The sequence below is a fragment of the Myotis yumanensis genome, unplaced genomic scaffold, assembly GCF_028538775.1.
Source record: "Myotis yumanensis isolate MYYU_CA2020_CCGP unplaced genomic scaffold, mMyoYum1.0.hap1 SCAF_23, whole genome shotgun sequence".
Classification (NCBI taxonomy): domain Eukaryota; kingdom Metazoa; phylum Chordata; class Mammalia; order Chiroptera; family Vespertilionidae; genus Myotis; species Myotis yumanensis.
The window spans coordinates 2,629,211-2,646,804 of record NW_027223774.1 but is presented as its reverse complement, the minus strand read 5'-3'; the positions used below and the strand labels follow the sequence as shown (position 1 = coordinate 2,646,804).

The 17,594-nt window shown below is 49.0% G+C and overlaps 2 protein-coding genes across 5 annotated transcripts in view; one reads left to right on the top strand and one right to left on the bottom strand.

Moving 5' to 3' along the window:
* The window catches only part of LOC138999548 (patr class I histocompatibility antigen, A-126 alpha chain-like), a 375,823-nt gene that overhangs the window by 58,508 nt on the left and 299,721 nt on the right, over positions 1–17,594 (bottom strand). The gene's annotated exons all lie outside the window — the stretch shown is intronic.
* LOC138999553 (patr class I histocompatibility antigen, A-126 alpha chain-like) overlaps positions 3,152–17,594 on the top strand; it is a 42,654-nt gene continuing 28,211 nt past the window's right edge. For 2 of the 4 annotated variants that reach the window (XM_070401708.1, XM_070401707.1), the window contains exons 1-6: positions 3,152–3,263; positions 3,380–3,664; positions 3,879–4,154; positions 4,738–5,013; positions 5,137–5,238; positions 5,671–5,703. In XM_070401708.1, the coding sequence (XP_070257809.1) occupies positions 3,170–3,263; positions 3,380–3,664; positions 3,879–4,154; positions 4,738–5,013; positions 5,137–5,238; positions 5,671–5,703 (1,066 nt within the window). In that variant the 5' untranslated portion in view covers positions 3,152–3,169. Of the gene's footprint in view, positions 3,264–3,379; positions 3,665–3,878; positions 4,155–4,737; positions 5,014–5,136; positions 5,239–5,670; positions 5,704–5,838; positions 5,887–6,033; positions 6,354–17,594 lie in introns of those variants that run through there. The other 2 variants (XM_070401705.1, XM_070401706.1) reach the window with 2 other exon arrangements.

Below are 17,594 nucleotides of genomic sequence, written 5' to 3'. Positions count from 1 at the left end.
TTTAAACGACACGGTTGAAGGAGGTGAAATTATTCTCTTTACTGAAGCCTCATCCTTCCACCCACATTTTTAAAACATCGTGGCCTCCGGTGGAGATGCCCCAAAGGTGAAAGCAGTGCCTGCATCGCCCACAACCACAGGACAATGACCACCATCCTCCCCACAACCAGCATTCAGAGCCGCCTGGAATCCGCCCAACAGGATCCTACAGCAGCCACAGACTCAGCCACAGAGAGCAGACTGCTGGCTGCTGGAGGGCAGGGGAGGGACTGGGCACAGCAGGTGAAGGAGGAGGAGCTACAACATGGTCCCTACAGTGTGGTCACGGGGAGGGAAAGGACAGCACAGGGAACACAGCCAATCATATTGTACCAACTACATGTGAGGCCACATGGTACCAGATGTATGGGGGCGATCACTGTATCAGTTATATGAATGTCTAACCAGACTTGTACATCTAAACTAACACAATATTGTACATCAACTATATTAGGAAAATTAAAAATATTTTTTAAAAGAAGACATATGTATGTTGCATTCATTACACAAATGGGTTAATTTCTTAACTGTCTTTAATAAAAATGGAGGATAAAAAATACCTTATATGATGACCTGGGAAGTACACAAAAAACATTTCTGCCACATTCCCAAGTCTCATGTACCAGGGAGATCATGTGTGGTCGCTGAGCTAGCCTCTTCCTCATGGGATCCCATGTTTACTTTTTTTTTTTTTTTTTTTTTTTTTTTTTTCAAAATATATTTCACCGATTTTTCACAGAGAGGAAGGGAGACAGATAGAGAGCTAGAAACATCGATGAGAGAGAAACATCGATCAGCTGCCCCCTGCACACCCCCCACTGGGGATGTGCTCGCAACCCAGGTACATGCCCCTGACCGGAATCGAACCCGGGACCCCTCAGTCCGCAAGCCGACGCTCCATCCACTGAGCCAAACCGGTTTCGGCATGTTTACTTTTTTTTAAAAAATATATTTTATTGACTTTTTACAGAGAGGAAGGGAGAGGGATAGAGAGTTAGAAACATCGATGAGAGAGAAACATCGATCAGCCGCCTCCTGCACACTCCCTACTGGGGGTGTGCCCGCAACCAAGGTACATGCCCTTGACTGGAATCGAACCCGGGACCCTTGAGTCTGCAGGCTGACACTCTATCCACTGAGCCAAACCGGTTAGGGCCCATGTTTACTTTTTTAAAAAAAATATGTTTTATTGATATTTTACAGAGAGGAAGGGAGAGAAATAGGCACGTAGAAACATCGATGAGAGAGAAACATCAATCAGCTGCCTCCTGCACACCCCCTACTGGTTAGGGCTCATGTTTACTTTTTTTTTAAAAAAAATTGAGCCCTAGCTGGTTGTCTCCATGGTTGGAGCATAGGTCTGCGGACTGTAGGGTCCCAGGTTTGATTCAGGTCAAGGGCACATGCCCGGGATGTGGTCTCAATTCCCAGTAGGGGACATGCAGGAGGCAGCAGATCCATGATTCTATCTCATTATGGTTGTTGCTATCTCTCTCTCCCTCTCCCTTCCTCTCTGAAACCAATAAAAATATATTTTAAAAATTTGATTTCAGAGAGGAACTGAGAGGGAGGCAGAGATGGAAACATCCATGATGGGAGAAAACCATGGATCAGCTCCCTCCTGCATACCCCCCACTGGAGATCTAGCCTGCATTCCAGCAGGTGGCCTCACCAGGAATAGAACCCTGACCGCCTGGTTCATAGGTCAATGCTCAGCCACTGAGCCACACCCGGCCTGGCCTTGTTTACTTAAAAGAATGGATGACACAGACAATAGGATTGCTGAGATTTGGTGAATTGGCTCACACTTTCTCAAAAATGAACATGAGTGCCCAAGCTGGCTTGGCCCGGTGGGTAGAGCATCAGCCTTCGGACTGAAGGGTCCCAGGTTTGATTCCAGTCAAGGGCACATGTCTGAGTTGGCCCAATCTCCAATGTGTGTCCAATGCCCAATGGGGCGAGCAGGAGGAGGCCAATTAAAGATTCTCATCATTCATGTTTCTATCTCTCTCCCTCCCTCTCCTTCCTCTCTGAAATCAACAAAAGTATATATTTTTTAAAATGAACATGAGCTTCTCCCTTCAGGAAATATCACCTGGCAGGTGCCAACTGACAGTCCTGTTGTCTTGATACAATGTCAGCCCCCAAGAGAAAACCAGAATGTTGGAACAGGTGTGACCCACCACGTGAGCTAGACCGCTCCCCAGTGCTGACAGGCTTTTCTAGGGGGCTCTGTGGGAACAGCAACACCTGTGAGCTTTGATGACGTCATTAACTGCATCAGCTCGGGAAGGTCTCTGGGACTTAGAGACACAAGGCATCACTTTACATAACCTGCATGAGGACCAGAGCCACCCAGCAAGACAGCCCTGGGGACTGTGACAGAACAGAACAGAAACTATTCAATATTCCCCAGCCAGCGGGGCAGGTGGTTGAACATTGACCTATGAACCAGGAGGTCAGAGCTCAACTTTTTGTCATAGCACATGCCTGTGTTGTAGGCTCCATCCTCAGTGTGGGGCATGTAGGAGGCAACCGATCAATGATTATTTCTTATTATTGATGTTTCTATCTCTCTCTTCCTCTTTCTTCTTCTCTGAAATCAATATAAAATATATATATTTTTAAAACATGACTTCTGTTATCATCTCACAGGCAGTGAGCATGCGACCTGGATTAATAACTGTCTCACCCTGTGTGATCCGTGAGGGTCACTATGATGACGTCACCACACACACAAGGTTATCTGGACGCCTGCCTGTGTGTGAGGCCGCACAGAGATGGTGACACCAAAACCTTGGAAAGTCCCTGAACAGCACAGCGCCCGGGCCAAGCCTCGGGGACAGTGTGACGGGCGCCCCGCGCAGGAGGAGGGTCAGGACCGAGTCCCAGGGCCCAGGCCTGCGCCCAGGCTACGCAGGGGACAGAGTCTGGGGGGGCAGCTCCGTGTGGGGGACTCCCCAGCGCCTGGTTTCACTTCCCCTCTCCCAACCTGTGTCGGCGCCTCCTTCCTGACGACTTGTGACGCGGCCCCATTGCTCACTCCCATTGGCTAAGCGGTTCCAGAGCAGCCAATCAGCATCAGACCGGCTTCCAGTAATCACTTCTCCGCGGAAGCGCCCGGACTCAGATGGTCCCCCCGAAGCGGATGATGCGGGTCCTGAGCCCCCCCACCCTCCTCCTGCTGCTCTCGGGGGCGCTGGTCCTGACCCCCAGCTGGGCCGGTGAGTGCGGGGTCGGAGGGGGTGGCGGTGCGGGGAGGAGCGAGGGGACCCGGCGGGGGCGCAGGGCCGGGAAGGCGCGTGTCCAGCCCCGGCCCTGCCCCCCGTCCGCCCCCCAGGCCCCCACTCCATGAGGTATTTCTTCACCGCCGTGTCCCGGCCCGGCCGCGGGGAGCCCCAATTCTACATCGTCGGCTACGTGGACGACACGCAGTTCGTGCGGTTCAACAGCAGCGCCCCGAATCCGAGGATTGAGCCGCGGGCGCGGTGGATGCAGCAGCCGTGGGTGGAGCGGGAGCACCCGGGGTATTGGGAGGAGCAGACGCTGAGGGCCAAGCGAGCCGCACAGACTTTCCGAGGGAACCTGCAGAACCTGCGCGGCTACTACAACCAGAGCGAGGACGGTGAGCCGCGCGCCGGGCCCGTCCCGACCCCCCCTCCCCACGGACGGGCCGGGGTCGCCCCGAGGGTCCGGGTCCGAGCGTCACCCCGAGGCGGCGGGACCCGCCCGGCCCCCACCCGGGAGGAGCCGCGGGGACTTTGACCCGATGTCACTTCAGTTTTAGATTCAGTCCCCGCGGGGCGGGCGGGGCGGGGCTGACCGCGGGGCGGGGTCAGGGTCTCACACCCTCCAGGTTATGTTTGGCTGTGACATCGGTCCTGACGGGAGCCTCCTCCGCGGGTACAGACAGGACGCCTACGATGGCGTCGACTACATCGCCCTGAACGAGGACCTGACCTCCTGGACCGCGGCCGACATGGCGGCTCAGATGACCAAGCACAAGTGGGAGGCAGAGGGTTGGGCAGAGCGTTGGAGGATCTACCTGGAGGGGGAGTGTGTGAAGTCACTGCTCATGTACCTGGAAAAAGGGAAGGAGACCCTGCAGCACGCAGGTACCAGGAGCCCTGGGGCCACCCCCTCTCCCCGGGGCTGGGGCTCCTACAAGGAGACAGGACAGGGGGTCAGTGTCAGACACCCCTCCTTGGGTCAGGGAGGGAGCCCCTTGGATGTCAGGTCAGGTACAGAGGGACCCCCCTCTTCTCAGGGACAGTTAGGGGTGCAGGCTCTCCTGGGGTGCAGGGAGACCCCCTGAAATAGCCCATCAGCGGCTCCCATGGGCCCTACGTGGGCTCTGGGACCCAGGGGACCTTCTCTCTCAGGCCTTGTGCGCTGCCCACACCCACTGTGTCTTAGGCCTGACCCCCGCTTTTCTGAGTCACGTGGCCTCTACCCAGGTCAGGACCAGAAATCCCTTTTCTCCCTCAGAGACCTGCCTCCTGCCCTGGGCTGTGTCTCTGATTCTAGAACTTTCTAAAGACTAGGAGGGCCTTCCAGGTGCCTCTGTCCAGGCTGGTGTGTGGGCTGTGTGCTCCCTGCTCCACCCCAGGTGTGTCTACTCTCAGGATGGTCACATGGGCCCTGCTGGAGTGACCCATGGCAGATGCAAAGTTCCTGCACTTTCTCCCCTCCCCTCAGACCCTCCAAAGGCCCACATTACCCACCACCCCATCTCTGAGCGTGAGGTCACCCTGAGGTGCTGGGCTCTGGGCTTCTACCCTGCGGACATCAGCCTGACCTGGCAGCGTGACGGGGAGGACCAGACCCAGGACATGGAGCTGGTGGAGACCAGGCCTGCGGGGGACGGCACCTTCCAGAAGTGGGCGGCTGTGGGGGTGCCCCCTGGAGAGGAGCAGAGATACACGTGCCATGTGCAGCACGAGGGGCTGCCCGAGCCCCTGACCCTGAGATGGGGTGAGGAGGGGCCGGGGACACAGAGCCTCTTCTCAGGGCAGCAGGGGCCCTGGGGGACCTCAGTGGGGTCTGGGCTTAGGCCTGGGGTCAGGGCCCTCACCCTCCCTTCCCTTCTCCTCCCAGAGCCGCCTTCTCAGACCTTCATCATCATCATGGGCATCGCTGTGAGCCTGGTTGTCCTGGTAGCCGTGGCTGGAGCTGTAATGTGGTGGAGGAGGCGCTCAGGTAGGCAGGGGTGGGGTCTGTGTCTCTTGTTCCACTGGGGGTTCAAGCCCAGGTCGACGTGTGTCCCACCTCATTCACTGGAAGCACCATCCCCACCCGTGTGATGGCCAGTGTGGGGCTCTGTGCTCACACTTACTCTGTAGTGAGGCCCGTGGGAATATGAGGGACCCACTTATCACCTGATGATGCTGATGGTGGGGACCCCATTCCCAGCAGTCTCAGGTCAGAGGGCAGGTCCCTGCTGAGCACAGACCTCTAGGAGGGTGGTGCGTTCAGTCCCCACACATGCACTGCCCTCAGGTTTCCTGGTCCTGCCCTGGGTCTATACACACGGTTCTGGAAACTTCTCTGGGGCCCAGGACTAGGGCTTCCTTTAGGACCTCATGGCCCTGCATCCTCCCTGGTCTCTCACAGGATGTTTTCTTCCCGCAGGTGGGAAAGGAGGGAGCTATGCTCAGGCTGCCAGTGAGTATGGAGGGGTGACCCCTGAGTCCCTGTGACAGTGCAGATGGGAGCCATAGGGGACTCCCCCATAGTTCCTCCTTAGTCTCCTGCCCTGGGGCTCTGACCCTCTCCTGGTGTATCCCTCCACCCCCCCAGGCAGTGACAGCGGCCAGGGCTCTGATGCGTCTCTCTCAGCTTCCAAAGGTGAGACCTGCTGTGGGGAGGGGTGGGCAGAGGGGAGGACTGGGTGGTGGGGAGTCTGTGGGACACTGTGAGCATGAAGTGGGCTTTGAGAATGTCACCAATTACAGCCACTGACCTGAATGTGTTCATGATGATTGTCCTCCACAGCGTGAGGCAGCTGCCTTGTGGGGACTGAGTGATGGAAGATGTGTTCACGCTCCCACTTCCTGACTCAGAACCACTGATTTGGGGACTGGCCTGCTCTGCTCCCCACACTTTCCTGTCAGCAGAAATGGCTGGGCCCTCCCCATCCCTTCCTTTACTCCCTGGGGCGCTGAGCTGCACCTTCCTGCTTTGTATTGAAATGAGACTGTGGATTGACCTCGTGTTTTAATTCTTGCCGTGACTGGTGATGGGTAATTAAAGGAGACCCTTTAATTAATTATTTTCTCAGAGTAAATAAATGGAAGCACCAAGGATTCTGCAGATTCCTGTGTATTTTGTGCTCTTTGCAGGGGAGATGGGAGAGGCTGTAAGGACGGAGTGTGGTCGGGGCCTGTGCTCAGGTGGTGCTCAGTGCATTGTAGTCACTCCTCAACCGGGTCACCTCTCTGCTCCTCTGACCTTGTCCCTCAGTGTTCCCTGTCCCACCAGGACCTGTGCTCACAGGGACACACAGGCCTTGTCACTTGTTCGAATGAATCACATCTCCAGGCCCCTTGTCATCCGAGGCTCAGGTCTGGGTCAGGCCCTCAGAACCTCTCTTCTGGGTGTTTGTTGTTTCTTTGCTTTTGTGGATATGATGCATGTTACTGTGTTTGTGTAGGAGTTTTGGTCTCATTCTCTGGGTGTCCCCATCTGACAGTATCAGGGCTCATTTTTGCCTTCATTGTCCCGCTGGCCCAGGGGTCCCTGCACACAGGACTCTGGTTGGAGAGATACATTTCAGGCTCCTCCTGTTCTTGCCTCCTTCTAGGGCCTGAAGGTTCCAACCCTCTGATCAGCTTGGTCTTTCTGGGGACCAGCCCCCACCCTAACTCTCTCCAGGACCCTCAGCCAAGAGCCATTTCATCAGCGTCCCAAAGACACTTGTCACTCACGAGATGCCCAGGGTTTTAGGAGCTCAGTGCCAGGAGCCAGGGGCAAAGACCAGACACTTTCTCAGATCCATCAATAGCAACAGTGTCCCAATAATTGAAGATGCTGGCACCTTACTAGAGTCCCACCTACTCATGAACACTGTGTCCAATCCACCGTCCTTTGAGGATGGTTACATGGCCCGGACACTTAGGAAAATTGCCCAACAGTTGTAGTCAGAGGAGAAATTGAATTCAGCCCTAATGTGATATTGCTGCCCACCTCCCAGCATTGAGAATGACAGAGTCAGACAAAACCAATTGTTCACAAGAATGTGGACTCGTTCTGTCTCATATATTCCTGGTGGGAAAGTACGTTATTCCAAACCTGGTGGAAAATGCATTGGCCGCATGCCCCGACCTGCAGGGCACGCATCGTGGGTACACCGCACCAAATCCTGCAAAGGAATGAGAGGATAGGAGACGCGAAGAAATGGAGGCAAGACAAAGTTCTGATCAAGCCTCAATTTTATTCTTATAGCGGGTAGTATTTATGTTGGTGGGGAAAGGGGGGTCCATGGGATAAGCCTCTCATTAAGGATGTAACAAAGGCTCTGGAATGTCACAGCTATGCGCTTATCAGCGGAGATGTAGCAGCTTATCAGCTGAGATGTAGCAGGTTTGTGCTAAGGGTGAGGGTATGTTTTAACTCCAGGCCAAACCGGGAGTTGGCTTGGAGGAGCCATAAACCTATTATGCTGTAAACTGGAGATGTATATGTGATTTATAGTGGCTCCCAACAATTCCTCCCTTACCATTTAGTTAAGGGTGGGCATTAACTGACTGGGGGAGTAGTGACCTGGTTCCTCCCATGAGATCGGCAGATCTCGCCTCTGGTGGCTCTTGGTATCTTTTGGGGAGGAGAGGCAGAGCCAACAATTATATATGTATGGATACCAACCTCTATGCAAACCAGGTGTGCTCACAGAGAAATCCAGAGGCGGTCGAGAAAATTTTGATTTTCTGTTTTGACCTTCCCTTGCAGTGCTTTGCCCTGCACCCAGACGGTGCCCATACCATACCTCTATATAGAGTGTAGGTAAGCATTCCTCTGGCTTTATGCTGTCCCCGTGGGGAGGGAGCTCTGGCAATCACAATCACGTTCTCGGTCTATAGTAGTTAAACGGTGGTAGTGAACCTGAATGGGTTTGGCCAGGATGCTATCAATTTGCTGTTTGACAAAACTTGTCAGTTTCTTAAAAGCCCATGGACCAAAGGTTAAAATTAACAGTAAGCTGACAAGGGGGCCAAGTGCAGGAAGCAGGTAGGGGAGTAGGCCATTGAGTCCGCTCCAAAGGGGGTTTTCGAACAGCTCTCTTCGCCTTTTGACGAGGTCTTCCTGGAGTTTTCTTATCTTGTCTCAGACGATTCCAGATTTGTTGGCATAAAAACAGCAGCGTTCCTGTAGGGCTAAACATATTCCTCCCTGCTCTGCTGTAAGTAAATCTAATCCTCTTCTATTTTGTAAAACTACTTCTGCTAGGGAGTCAATTTGGTCTTGGAGATCATTGATAGTACCTGAAAGAGCCTGAACATCATTAATTAATTGATTAGATAATTTATTATAAGTATGTAATGCGGTTCCTAATCCAGCTGTGCCAGAGGCCACAGCTCCACAGACCCCCAGTCCTATAAGTAGGGGAATAAATTAGACAGCCAAAAAAGGGTATTTTCTCTGCTGTACAATCTGCTGAACCTGCTTAAATAGTAAGTATAAACTTTGGTCGCTAAACCATTTCAACTGGGCAGTTTCAATTCTACTTACTAGGCCCGAAGCATAAGAGGAATCAGAAATTATATTAATAGACTGTTGGAAATCTGCAACGCAGCCTTAATAGCTTTTAATTCAATTCTTTGCACAGAAGTATGACTGGTCAATATGACTCGGTCAGAATTTATAGTATGATAGGCAGCTTTCCCATTTGATGACCCATCAGTAAAAACAGTTAAAGCTCCAGGAATTGGTTCCTGCGTAGTATTTTTTGGTATAATGATGGAGGTCTTATATAAAAATTGTAAAAGTTTATCTTTTAATAAGTGACAACTAAGTTCCCCTGAATATCCACTTAACCCAATTTGCCAATTTTAAGTCAGTTTGAAATAACATTTATTCTTTTAACTTTACTTGTCCTAAGTTATGGACAGTAAATGACCTTAATTAAATTTCTGGTATTAGTCTTTGGGTAAATTTACATAAACTTTGTTTAAGGAGGCAAAACACAAATTATTTAATTTAGCTTTTGAGGCCCAATATATTGATTGTTAATTTTAGTTAGGCATCTGAAGGAAACCTCTTTTTATTTCCTTCCAGACAGTTCTTTCTCACACAAGCAACAAATGTAAGAAACATGGTTGCCTTTTGAGATTTTAACAAATACTGCCGCAAAGCCATATATTTCAAGTGATTATTTTATTTATGGTGACTAATTATTGTCAGATTTAGTATTTTAACAACAATCTCTAAATGTTAGTAATTATATTTTTAAAGAGTATACCCTTTGGCTTATTTGCATATATAGAGGAATCATGGGAAGCCTTCAGTAACCTTTATAGAAGAATTTACTTTACTACGATTCAGTTGCTTACAAGGATAGTAATTTAAGTATTTTTTTAAAAAGGTAAAGCGAAGCAAATAAATTTAGTATTTAGTAAACTTTTGATTCACAAGGGCCAAATGCTGCCCCACCTCCAGCCTAATTTAAAATGCAGCGGGGAGGAGCTTTTGTTATTTCAAATTACATCTTAAAATTCCAGTGCTGTATTTTAAGAAATATTAAACAAGTAACTTGTTTTGCCCTTTCTCAGAGGCAAAAACTTAAATTATATTTATTAATTCTTATTTGATAAAGCTTTCCATGTGATTTCAAGTATATTAAATTTAGCTAAATTAAAAAATCCTTTAAAAAGAGAGAATAAACTTTTGAAAACATTTCAGGGCCCATGAAATTTCTCAAAGTCATTCCTTGGTTATAGTTTTGAAATCCAACTTGAAAGACCATCAAATATATATATATATGATTTAAAAATTATATACTTCTTATAATGATTAAGAGATATCAAGTAAATTTAAACTGGTTTTAAAATTTCAGCTGGGATCATAGAAATTGGATTACTGGTATCAGTCCCTTTTAAATACTTTGACATAAGCTACTTAACTTTTGTTTAGGGAGGGAACATATAACCTTTAATTGTCCTTAGTTTAAAGAAAGTAGGGTTTTCTAGATTTAAGAGATTAGAAAAATGACTTAGCCTTTTAAAGGAATACGAGCTTTATTGTCGGCCCTTATAAAGCCAACTGCTCAGAAACATTGGTCTATCATACTACTGAAATGATATTAAGACCGTGATTGCTAATTAAGCATTAAAAATATCTTCTTAAAAATAGTATTAAATAAATCCGAGAGGCAAGAACACTTTCTGCCCCCATCCACATTTCCGTAGTAAAACTCCGCCTTAAAGCTCCACCCCTGAAATTCCATCCTGCCTCAGTGAGAAGACATTCCTTTTTGGCTAAATCAGAGGGAGGGGCCTTTGCTGTTTCAAGATGGCGGCCCCAGGGGCGTGGCAAGCCATGTGGCTGACATGGCGGCTTCCAGGTCATGCGGCCCAAAGTGGTGACTGTCTACATTGTTCTTTGCAATTAAATTTACACTGGTTTTTATATTAAAAATTTCAGTTGAGATCATAAAATTAATCCTCTTTTTTAATCAGACCAATAAGCAACATATTTTGAATTCTAATTATTTCAGAAAAAAGGAAAATTTTCTTAAAGATAAATTTTTACTTTTTTAGGCATTTAGCTATCATAATTATACAATTTTTTCCAATTCAATCCGAATCTTAAAACTTTTAGCTGGCAAGTCAAATCTTCAGCATTTCTCAATCAGTAACATTTTTAAGAATAAATTTCAAAAATGCAAGACATAATCAACCAACAGATTTAATTCTGTCCTTTAGATTTTGTACGAAGCACACTTAGATCTTATTTAATTCAGTATTATGTCATTTCAAGATACCTAGGTATAAACTCCAAGGTCTTAAATTTTACAGCAGATTTGGAAAACCACACTTGAGGCTGGCAAGGCAGGCCTGGCCCAGCCTTTGATTTTAAAAGGACCATAATTTTTCCTCTGGGGAAGGCCAACAAACAAGGTTGTAGATACATTGCTTCCTGCCCCTTGCTAGTCGGTGGGAAGTTTCGATATTGGCCTGGGGGAGGAAGGGGGGGGCTGTTTTCCCTGGAAGAACAGGTTTGGCCTAGCCTAGATTAATCAGATGTAAATTGACCACATTCTTTAAGAATTTGCTACAGGCGGGAAGCATCTAGCCCCTTTTATCATTAAAAATGTTTTGGCCAGCCTTTTCAATTAACAAAGGGCCGGTTTTTTACCGGGCTACTTAGATTTTTATAATTAGAGATTTTAATAATTTGAGATTCAAATTCAATTATTTTGAGGCATTTACTGTTAGGTGACCCAGGAAAGCGGCGGCGAGGAAAGCAAAGAGAATCGAGAGAATCAGAAAGAAAAAGGAGAAGTTTATTTGCGTTCTCGGGCGAGACCCACCGGCCCAAAAGGTGGGGCCAGTGAATTTCGCGCCTTCAGGGAGGGAGGGACATCTCTTTATTCAGGTGTTTGGTGAGGGCGGGGGCCTGAACTGAGGAAGTGCCCGCAGCAGGGATCATCACACATTCAACTGAGGGAGTCTCGGCCGCAGGGGGTGGGCGGCACATTCAGGAATGGGTCAGTATCTTGTGCGGGGATCTCTGTGAACTTCAAGGAGAAGCAGGTATCTGTGTCTGGCACGCTGACCCGTGAGAGATTCCAGATCTGTGAGAAATTCCAGAGGAAGTCCATTGTCTCATCCCATGTCCGCATGTATCCGATCCCGGGCTCCCTCCGACCTAACATTTACTTTAGCAAATTTTTGTAACAGAGACAATTTTACTGATTTTCCTTTTAGAGGCCTTAAAGTTAGCTTTGGAACAGGCTTCATTAATATTATTATGGAAAAACACCAATCTTGTTGCTAGAATTTCTACCTTGGGTCAAATTCGCCATTTTTCTTAGGAAATAATCAGTCTTGGGGTTTATTTTGTACATTTGTAAAGAGACTTTTAGCTTAAAACTCTATCTAAATGTCCAAAATCAGACAGTGCGCGCATTAGTTTCAAGCAAGGTTTTCTCTTTACACGTGAACAGAATTCCCAGACGCATTTTTTAAATTTTGTAAAACTTTTTAATTACAAGAAGGAGATTTTAAATTTGAATACTGGGGAGGAGGCGTCCATATAGGATCGTCATGTGTTCCTTTTTCCTTTCCCCTACTCATCCTGCTTTGGGGGAAGTTTTAGCAAATGACTTAGATGGCATATTTGTTCCCAAAGTCATGCTTAATAGAAGAAGACATTTTAAATTTTTTCCTATTTCGCTTTCTAAAGTCATGGCTAGCACCCAAGGTTATCTTAGCCAAAGTTTGGTTGTCATAAGATGTTCTCCAGTAATTTTTAAATAAAACACCAAGTAATCTCATTGTGGGAGAGCTTATATCTCTGCCCTCTCCTGCCATCTCTGAATCTCTCCGAACCAGAGAGAGATTCGGCAGCAGGGTTTCATTTCTTAAAAGTAAAGAAGCCTTTTAAATCTTTCTTTTTAACCCCAAATCCTCGTGCCTTGAGGGACTCCCTGAGTCCTTTAAGAAGCCTTTTGAATCTTTTTAACCCTAAATCCTCGCACCTTGAGGGACTCCCTGAGTCCTGTAAGAAGCCTTTTAAATCTTTCTTTTTAACCCTAAATCTTCACGCCTTGAGGGACTCCCTGAGTCCTTTAAGAAGCCTTTTGAATCTTTTTTGAAAGGGCGAAGGCTACGCCCTCCACCTTCTCCCAGGGTAAGGGCTACGTCCTCCATCTTACCTTGGCCACGTGTTGGGCAAGGAGCTTCTTCACGGAAGTCTAAGACTCTGCTAGCCACACCCAGGAACGGGACATCGACTTGTGCCTGGCCAATCGGCAGAGCACAGTCCTTTCTCCTCCCTTACTCCAACCCCCCCCTATATAACCAGTCTCTGGGAGGGGTTCGGGCTCTCTCTTGGCCACTTGGCGAGCCGATGTGTCGGTGAGTCTGGTGGATGGAGAGCTCAAGTTAACTTGAAATACAGATTCTTATGCTTTTGGATCGGATTGGATGGCTCCCTGATGTGGTTTCTTGGGAATCTTGAAATCTGCGGGATTCCCAAGACCATGTAGAGACTCCCCCAATTCGTAGAATCTGCGTGGCCGCGGTAAGTGTCTGTGTGTTGTGTTTGTCTGTTCTGTGTGCTTTATCTGTTCTGTGTGAGCTCACTTCTGAAATCTGTATCGCCCACATTGACCGTGGACGCACAAGGGGGTCAAAGGCTGGGAGGAGTCAGGGGACGCCTCGATCCTCCATCTGTATCTGTAGGGGTGTAATTTTGCTTCCGAAAAGGCGGAAGGTCTGTAGAAACCCCAATCTGAGACGAGGTGGGTAGTTCCCGCCGGTTTGGCGTAAGCCATCGTCTGTCTCTTCCATGGAAGTGGAAGGCTGTTTTGGGCCCTGTTTGTGCCTGTTTCTCTGTTTTATGTGGACTTACTGGACGGATGTTATGGGACGGACTCAGACTGCTCCTTTGGGTATTGTGATTGATCGGTTCGGGGAGATTGTGGGAGGCTTTGGAGCTCCCTCAGGAGTTGGGAAGTTGTTGAACTCTGAATGAATGTCTGGTGGAAGTGTGTGAATGTAAAGGCAGGGAAGGTGAGCTGGGAATCACTGTGCCTCGGGCCGCAGGAGAGGAAAGATGCGCCTGGATGCGGAGGCTGAAGCCGGTGCGCAGAGGCTGAGGCCAGCGCACTAAGGCTGCTTGCTGCGCAGTAGGGGCGGGCGCCCGGGGGCAGGTGTGCAGGAGTGCGGAGCGAGGTGACCGCAGCCCTCGCCCCGGAGCCCGGCCGTGCCGCAGGCCCGGGTGGCTCGGCTGCGGCCGCGGCCCTGGGGGCTCGGCCTCCGGCCCGGTCGGCGGCGGGCGCTGGGCCGGAGCCGGAGCTCGAGCGGTGCGGCCTGGAAGAGGCCGGAGGCCGGGAGAGGCGGCGGCAGCCCGGGCAGCCCGAGCCCCGCAGCTTGGACCTGCGCTCGGCGCCATGGGCGGCGGCGCGCCTTCGGGGGGCGGCCCTGGGGGCTCGGGCCGGGCGCGGACAAGCTCGTTCGTGGAGCCTGGCGGCGGCAGCGGCCTGGTTGGCCCCAGGCTTGTGGCGAGTGAGTGAAGCCAGGTGGAGCGCGGGGGGGGCGGGGCCGGCGCGTCGCTCATGGGAGGCGGGAGCAGTGAGGCCCCAGTCGGCATCGGGTCGGGGGAAGGTCCCCCGCGGAGCCTGAGGGCGGCTCTGGATGCGAGCCGGCCTCTTCCCATGGAGATCGCCCCAGCTAGAAATGTAAAAGTTTTAAGATGCATCTGGGATTTCTGTGCACGTGTAAAGGGAAAGTACAGAATAAAAACCCAAGACTGTTTTGGCCTTAAAAATGGCAGAGATGAACCCGACAAAGAAATGTTCGGATTGAATTGGGAAAAATTGTGTTATTGTGGTAACTAAATGCCTTTGCTTATTGGTACAGCCACCATTTTGGGCCCCAAGCCTTGACATCCGCCACGTTGGCCGCATGGTTTGCCGCTCCCCTGGGGGCCGCCATCTTGAAACAGCAAAGGCCCCGCCCTCTGATTTACTCAGGGGTGGAGCTTTAAGGCGGAGTTTTATGGGGCTGCAAGCATGCTTGCTTCGAGGATTTATTTTTAAACTAATCTCTTAAATCTAGAAAACCCTCCTTTCCTTAAACTAAGGACAATCAAAGGTTATGTCAAAGTCTTTAAGAGGGACTGATAGCAGTAATCTCTGTAAATTGATCTGTCCTTATTGCTTAAATATGTATCTTTGTTGTTAAATTTAAATGTATTATTAATCTGAGGAATGTTAATTATTTACATGTCACCTAAAAATTAAGGCTAAAAGTTTTAACTGGAAAGCATGGCTTTGGTGTGATGGAAGGAAAGGAATGTTAAATGAATAATAGACCAGTAAGCTGGAACTGGTCACTGGTGGTGGATTGTGAAAAGGGCTGGACACTGCCTAACTTCTCCTTCCTTGGTACCCCTAAAACATCAGAGGGTACTTCTGGCCTTGATTTTCTTGGTTTTGGATTTGTTTGTTTATATGTGATAAAAACCGTTTCTATCTGAATAAGACATAGATCAAGAATCCTGTCCTGGGATGTGGGAAAGGGAAGACCCCTACATCTGTTCCTGTCAGGCCCCCATCAGGGGACTTGGACGGTGTCCCTGTTAACTGCTCAAGAGCCCAAGGCTGTAAAAATACTTGTTCACTGAAAAGGTGTAAGTGTAAATGTTTATTTGATGTTTATAAGCATCTCTGTTGTTTACTGGGAACTTTGATTTGATATGTGATATTCTGTGCTGGGTTGGAATTTTAGAATTCTGGGGTAAACTTAAAAGGTATTTACATTTAAAAGTGGAGCTCACAGTTCCTCAAGGCAAAGATTTAATGGCCCTTCCCCCTGCCTGTGCTGAATTAAATAATACAGGCCAATACAATGGGCCTTGGAATCTGTAAAGATGGGCGGGAATGAAGCTGGTCAAATGTACTGACTTTCTTGCTGCAAGAATTGTCTCTTTCCTTGAGAGGGCTCCAGAGGGCGCACGAGGACATTTGGCCATGCCTCGGCGCCACCCAGGAGACTGGCCCAACCCCAACTCCTCATCAGCACAGACCAGGAGATTAGGTCTACGTCAAAAGGCACCACCTGGAGCCTCGTTGGAAAGATCCCTACACCCAACTCCGTGATGCTGACGACCCCCACCGCTCTCAAGATAGACGGCGTCGCGACCTGGGTCCATCACATCCACGTCTGGTCAGCAGACCCATCCGAGATCTGGAAAAACTTCGTCATCGATCGAGAACAATGCAACCTGCTCAAGCTATGGCGTGCTCGACCTGCCTGATGCTGGTAACATTGAATAGACTTAGATAATGCCTGCGTCTTCATGGACATGGCTCCAAAAAGACAAGGACAATTCATAGGAAGGTCAAGAATAGACTTTAGTATCACATGTTTAGTAGCAGAAGATGTGGCTGCCTAAAGCGGCCATGATGCCTATATTATGTTTCATTGTATTGATGTGTTATATTGACCTTTGATTCTCTTGCAGATTTGAATGTATGTTGGCTGTCCTGGAAGGGTACTATGTGGGGTGAACCCCAAAAAGTAAAAGGTGCCTAGCTGCCAAGAGGGCAGGTGCCCACCTGGGCAGGGAACAGTGCCCATCAGGTTTTGGTCTCTGTTGAGAGACAGCTAACAGTTGGCAGCCTGTGTACTGCTTGCAGGCCTTTGTGACCATGCCCATGTCAGGGATAATCTGAAAAAAGCCTGTTTAGAGTAGAAGGTCTGAGGCATGGTTATGCATAGAAAGAAAGTTTAATGCCAACAATTAAAAGGAATTGGCAAGGAAAGTCAGAAAATCTTAGAGTCAATCAGTATATCTTTCTTCTTATGTAATTCCTCCAAAATTTGGCAATGCTAACATGGCAATACGTTTCTTTGCATAGATTCAATAAGACCGGTTCCTAATAGTGGTTTTATTAACGGAAAACTTTGACTGGAGTATCATGTTTTAAAGAGCCCTATCTGAGCTCTAAAGACTTGAAGCCAGTAAAAATGCCACGAAGAAAGCCTGGTATCCTGCTTGGAAGCCCTGAAGATGGCTGGCGCTGGAGCGTCAGGCCGATGCCCTACCATCACTGGCGGTTGGTAAGAGTAAAATCCTCGCACCTTGAGGGACTCCCTGAGTCCTGTAAGAAGCCTTTTAAATCTTTCTTTTTAACCCTAAATCTTCGCGCCTTGAGGGACTCCCTGAGTCCTTTAAGAAACAGCTCATGAGAACTCAAAGCCTGCCCATGTCTTAGCCTCTTCCACGTAAGCCTCCGGGACGTATAAACCCCGTACCAGGTCAGCCCAGGAGTCGACAAGGAGACGAACCAGCGAGGAAGATGCCAACCGTCACCTCAAAAGAGAGGCCCCTGTTCACGTGTCATAGGTCTAGATGTTGAAATTCTCTGCTGAGACTACTTCAGTCCTGTTTATGCCACAGGTGTGTTTTCCTACGTAAGCAACCGGTTGGTATGATCCGCCAACTCGGACCCCTCGATCAGAGCTCCCCAGATTGAAACATGTTTTCAAGTGCCTTCCTCGGAGCTGCTTTTGCAGCTCGCTCCTCCTACGTAAACAGCCGGTTGGTATAACCCGCCAACTCGGACCCTTGTGAGGCAGGTAACCTGCTAGGACCCTCAGGCACTCACCAGTCGGGAGTCAGGCACCCCATGAGTGCTCACAAGGTGGACGGCCTGCGTTTTTAAGTAGGCAAGGAGTTTTCCCGGAGTAACAGTGACACAAGTTCTTACTGGTTTACTTCTAATTTTGGGTGGACGGTTTAAGCTTTAAAGTAGGCAAAAACACTTACTTCAGAGTCTCAGCTGGAGTCCCCATTTTCTCAGAAAGACCACTAAGACAAGGTGAATG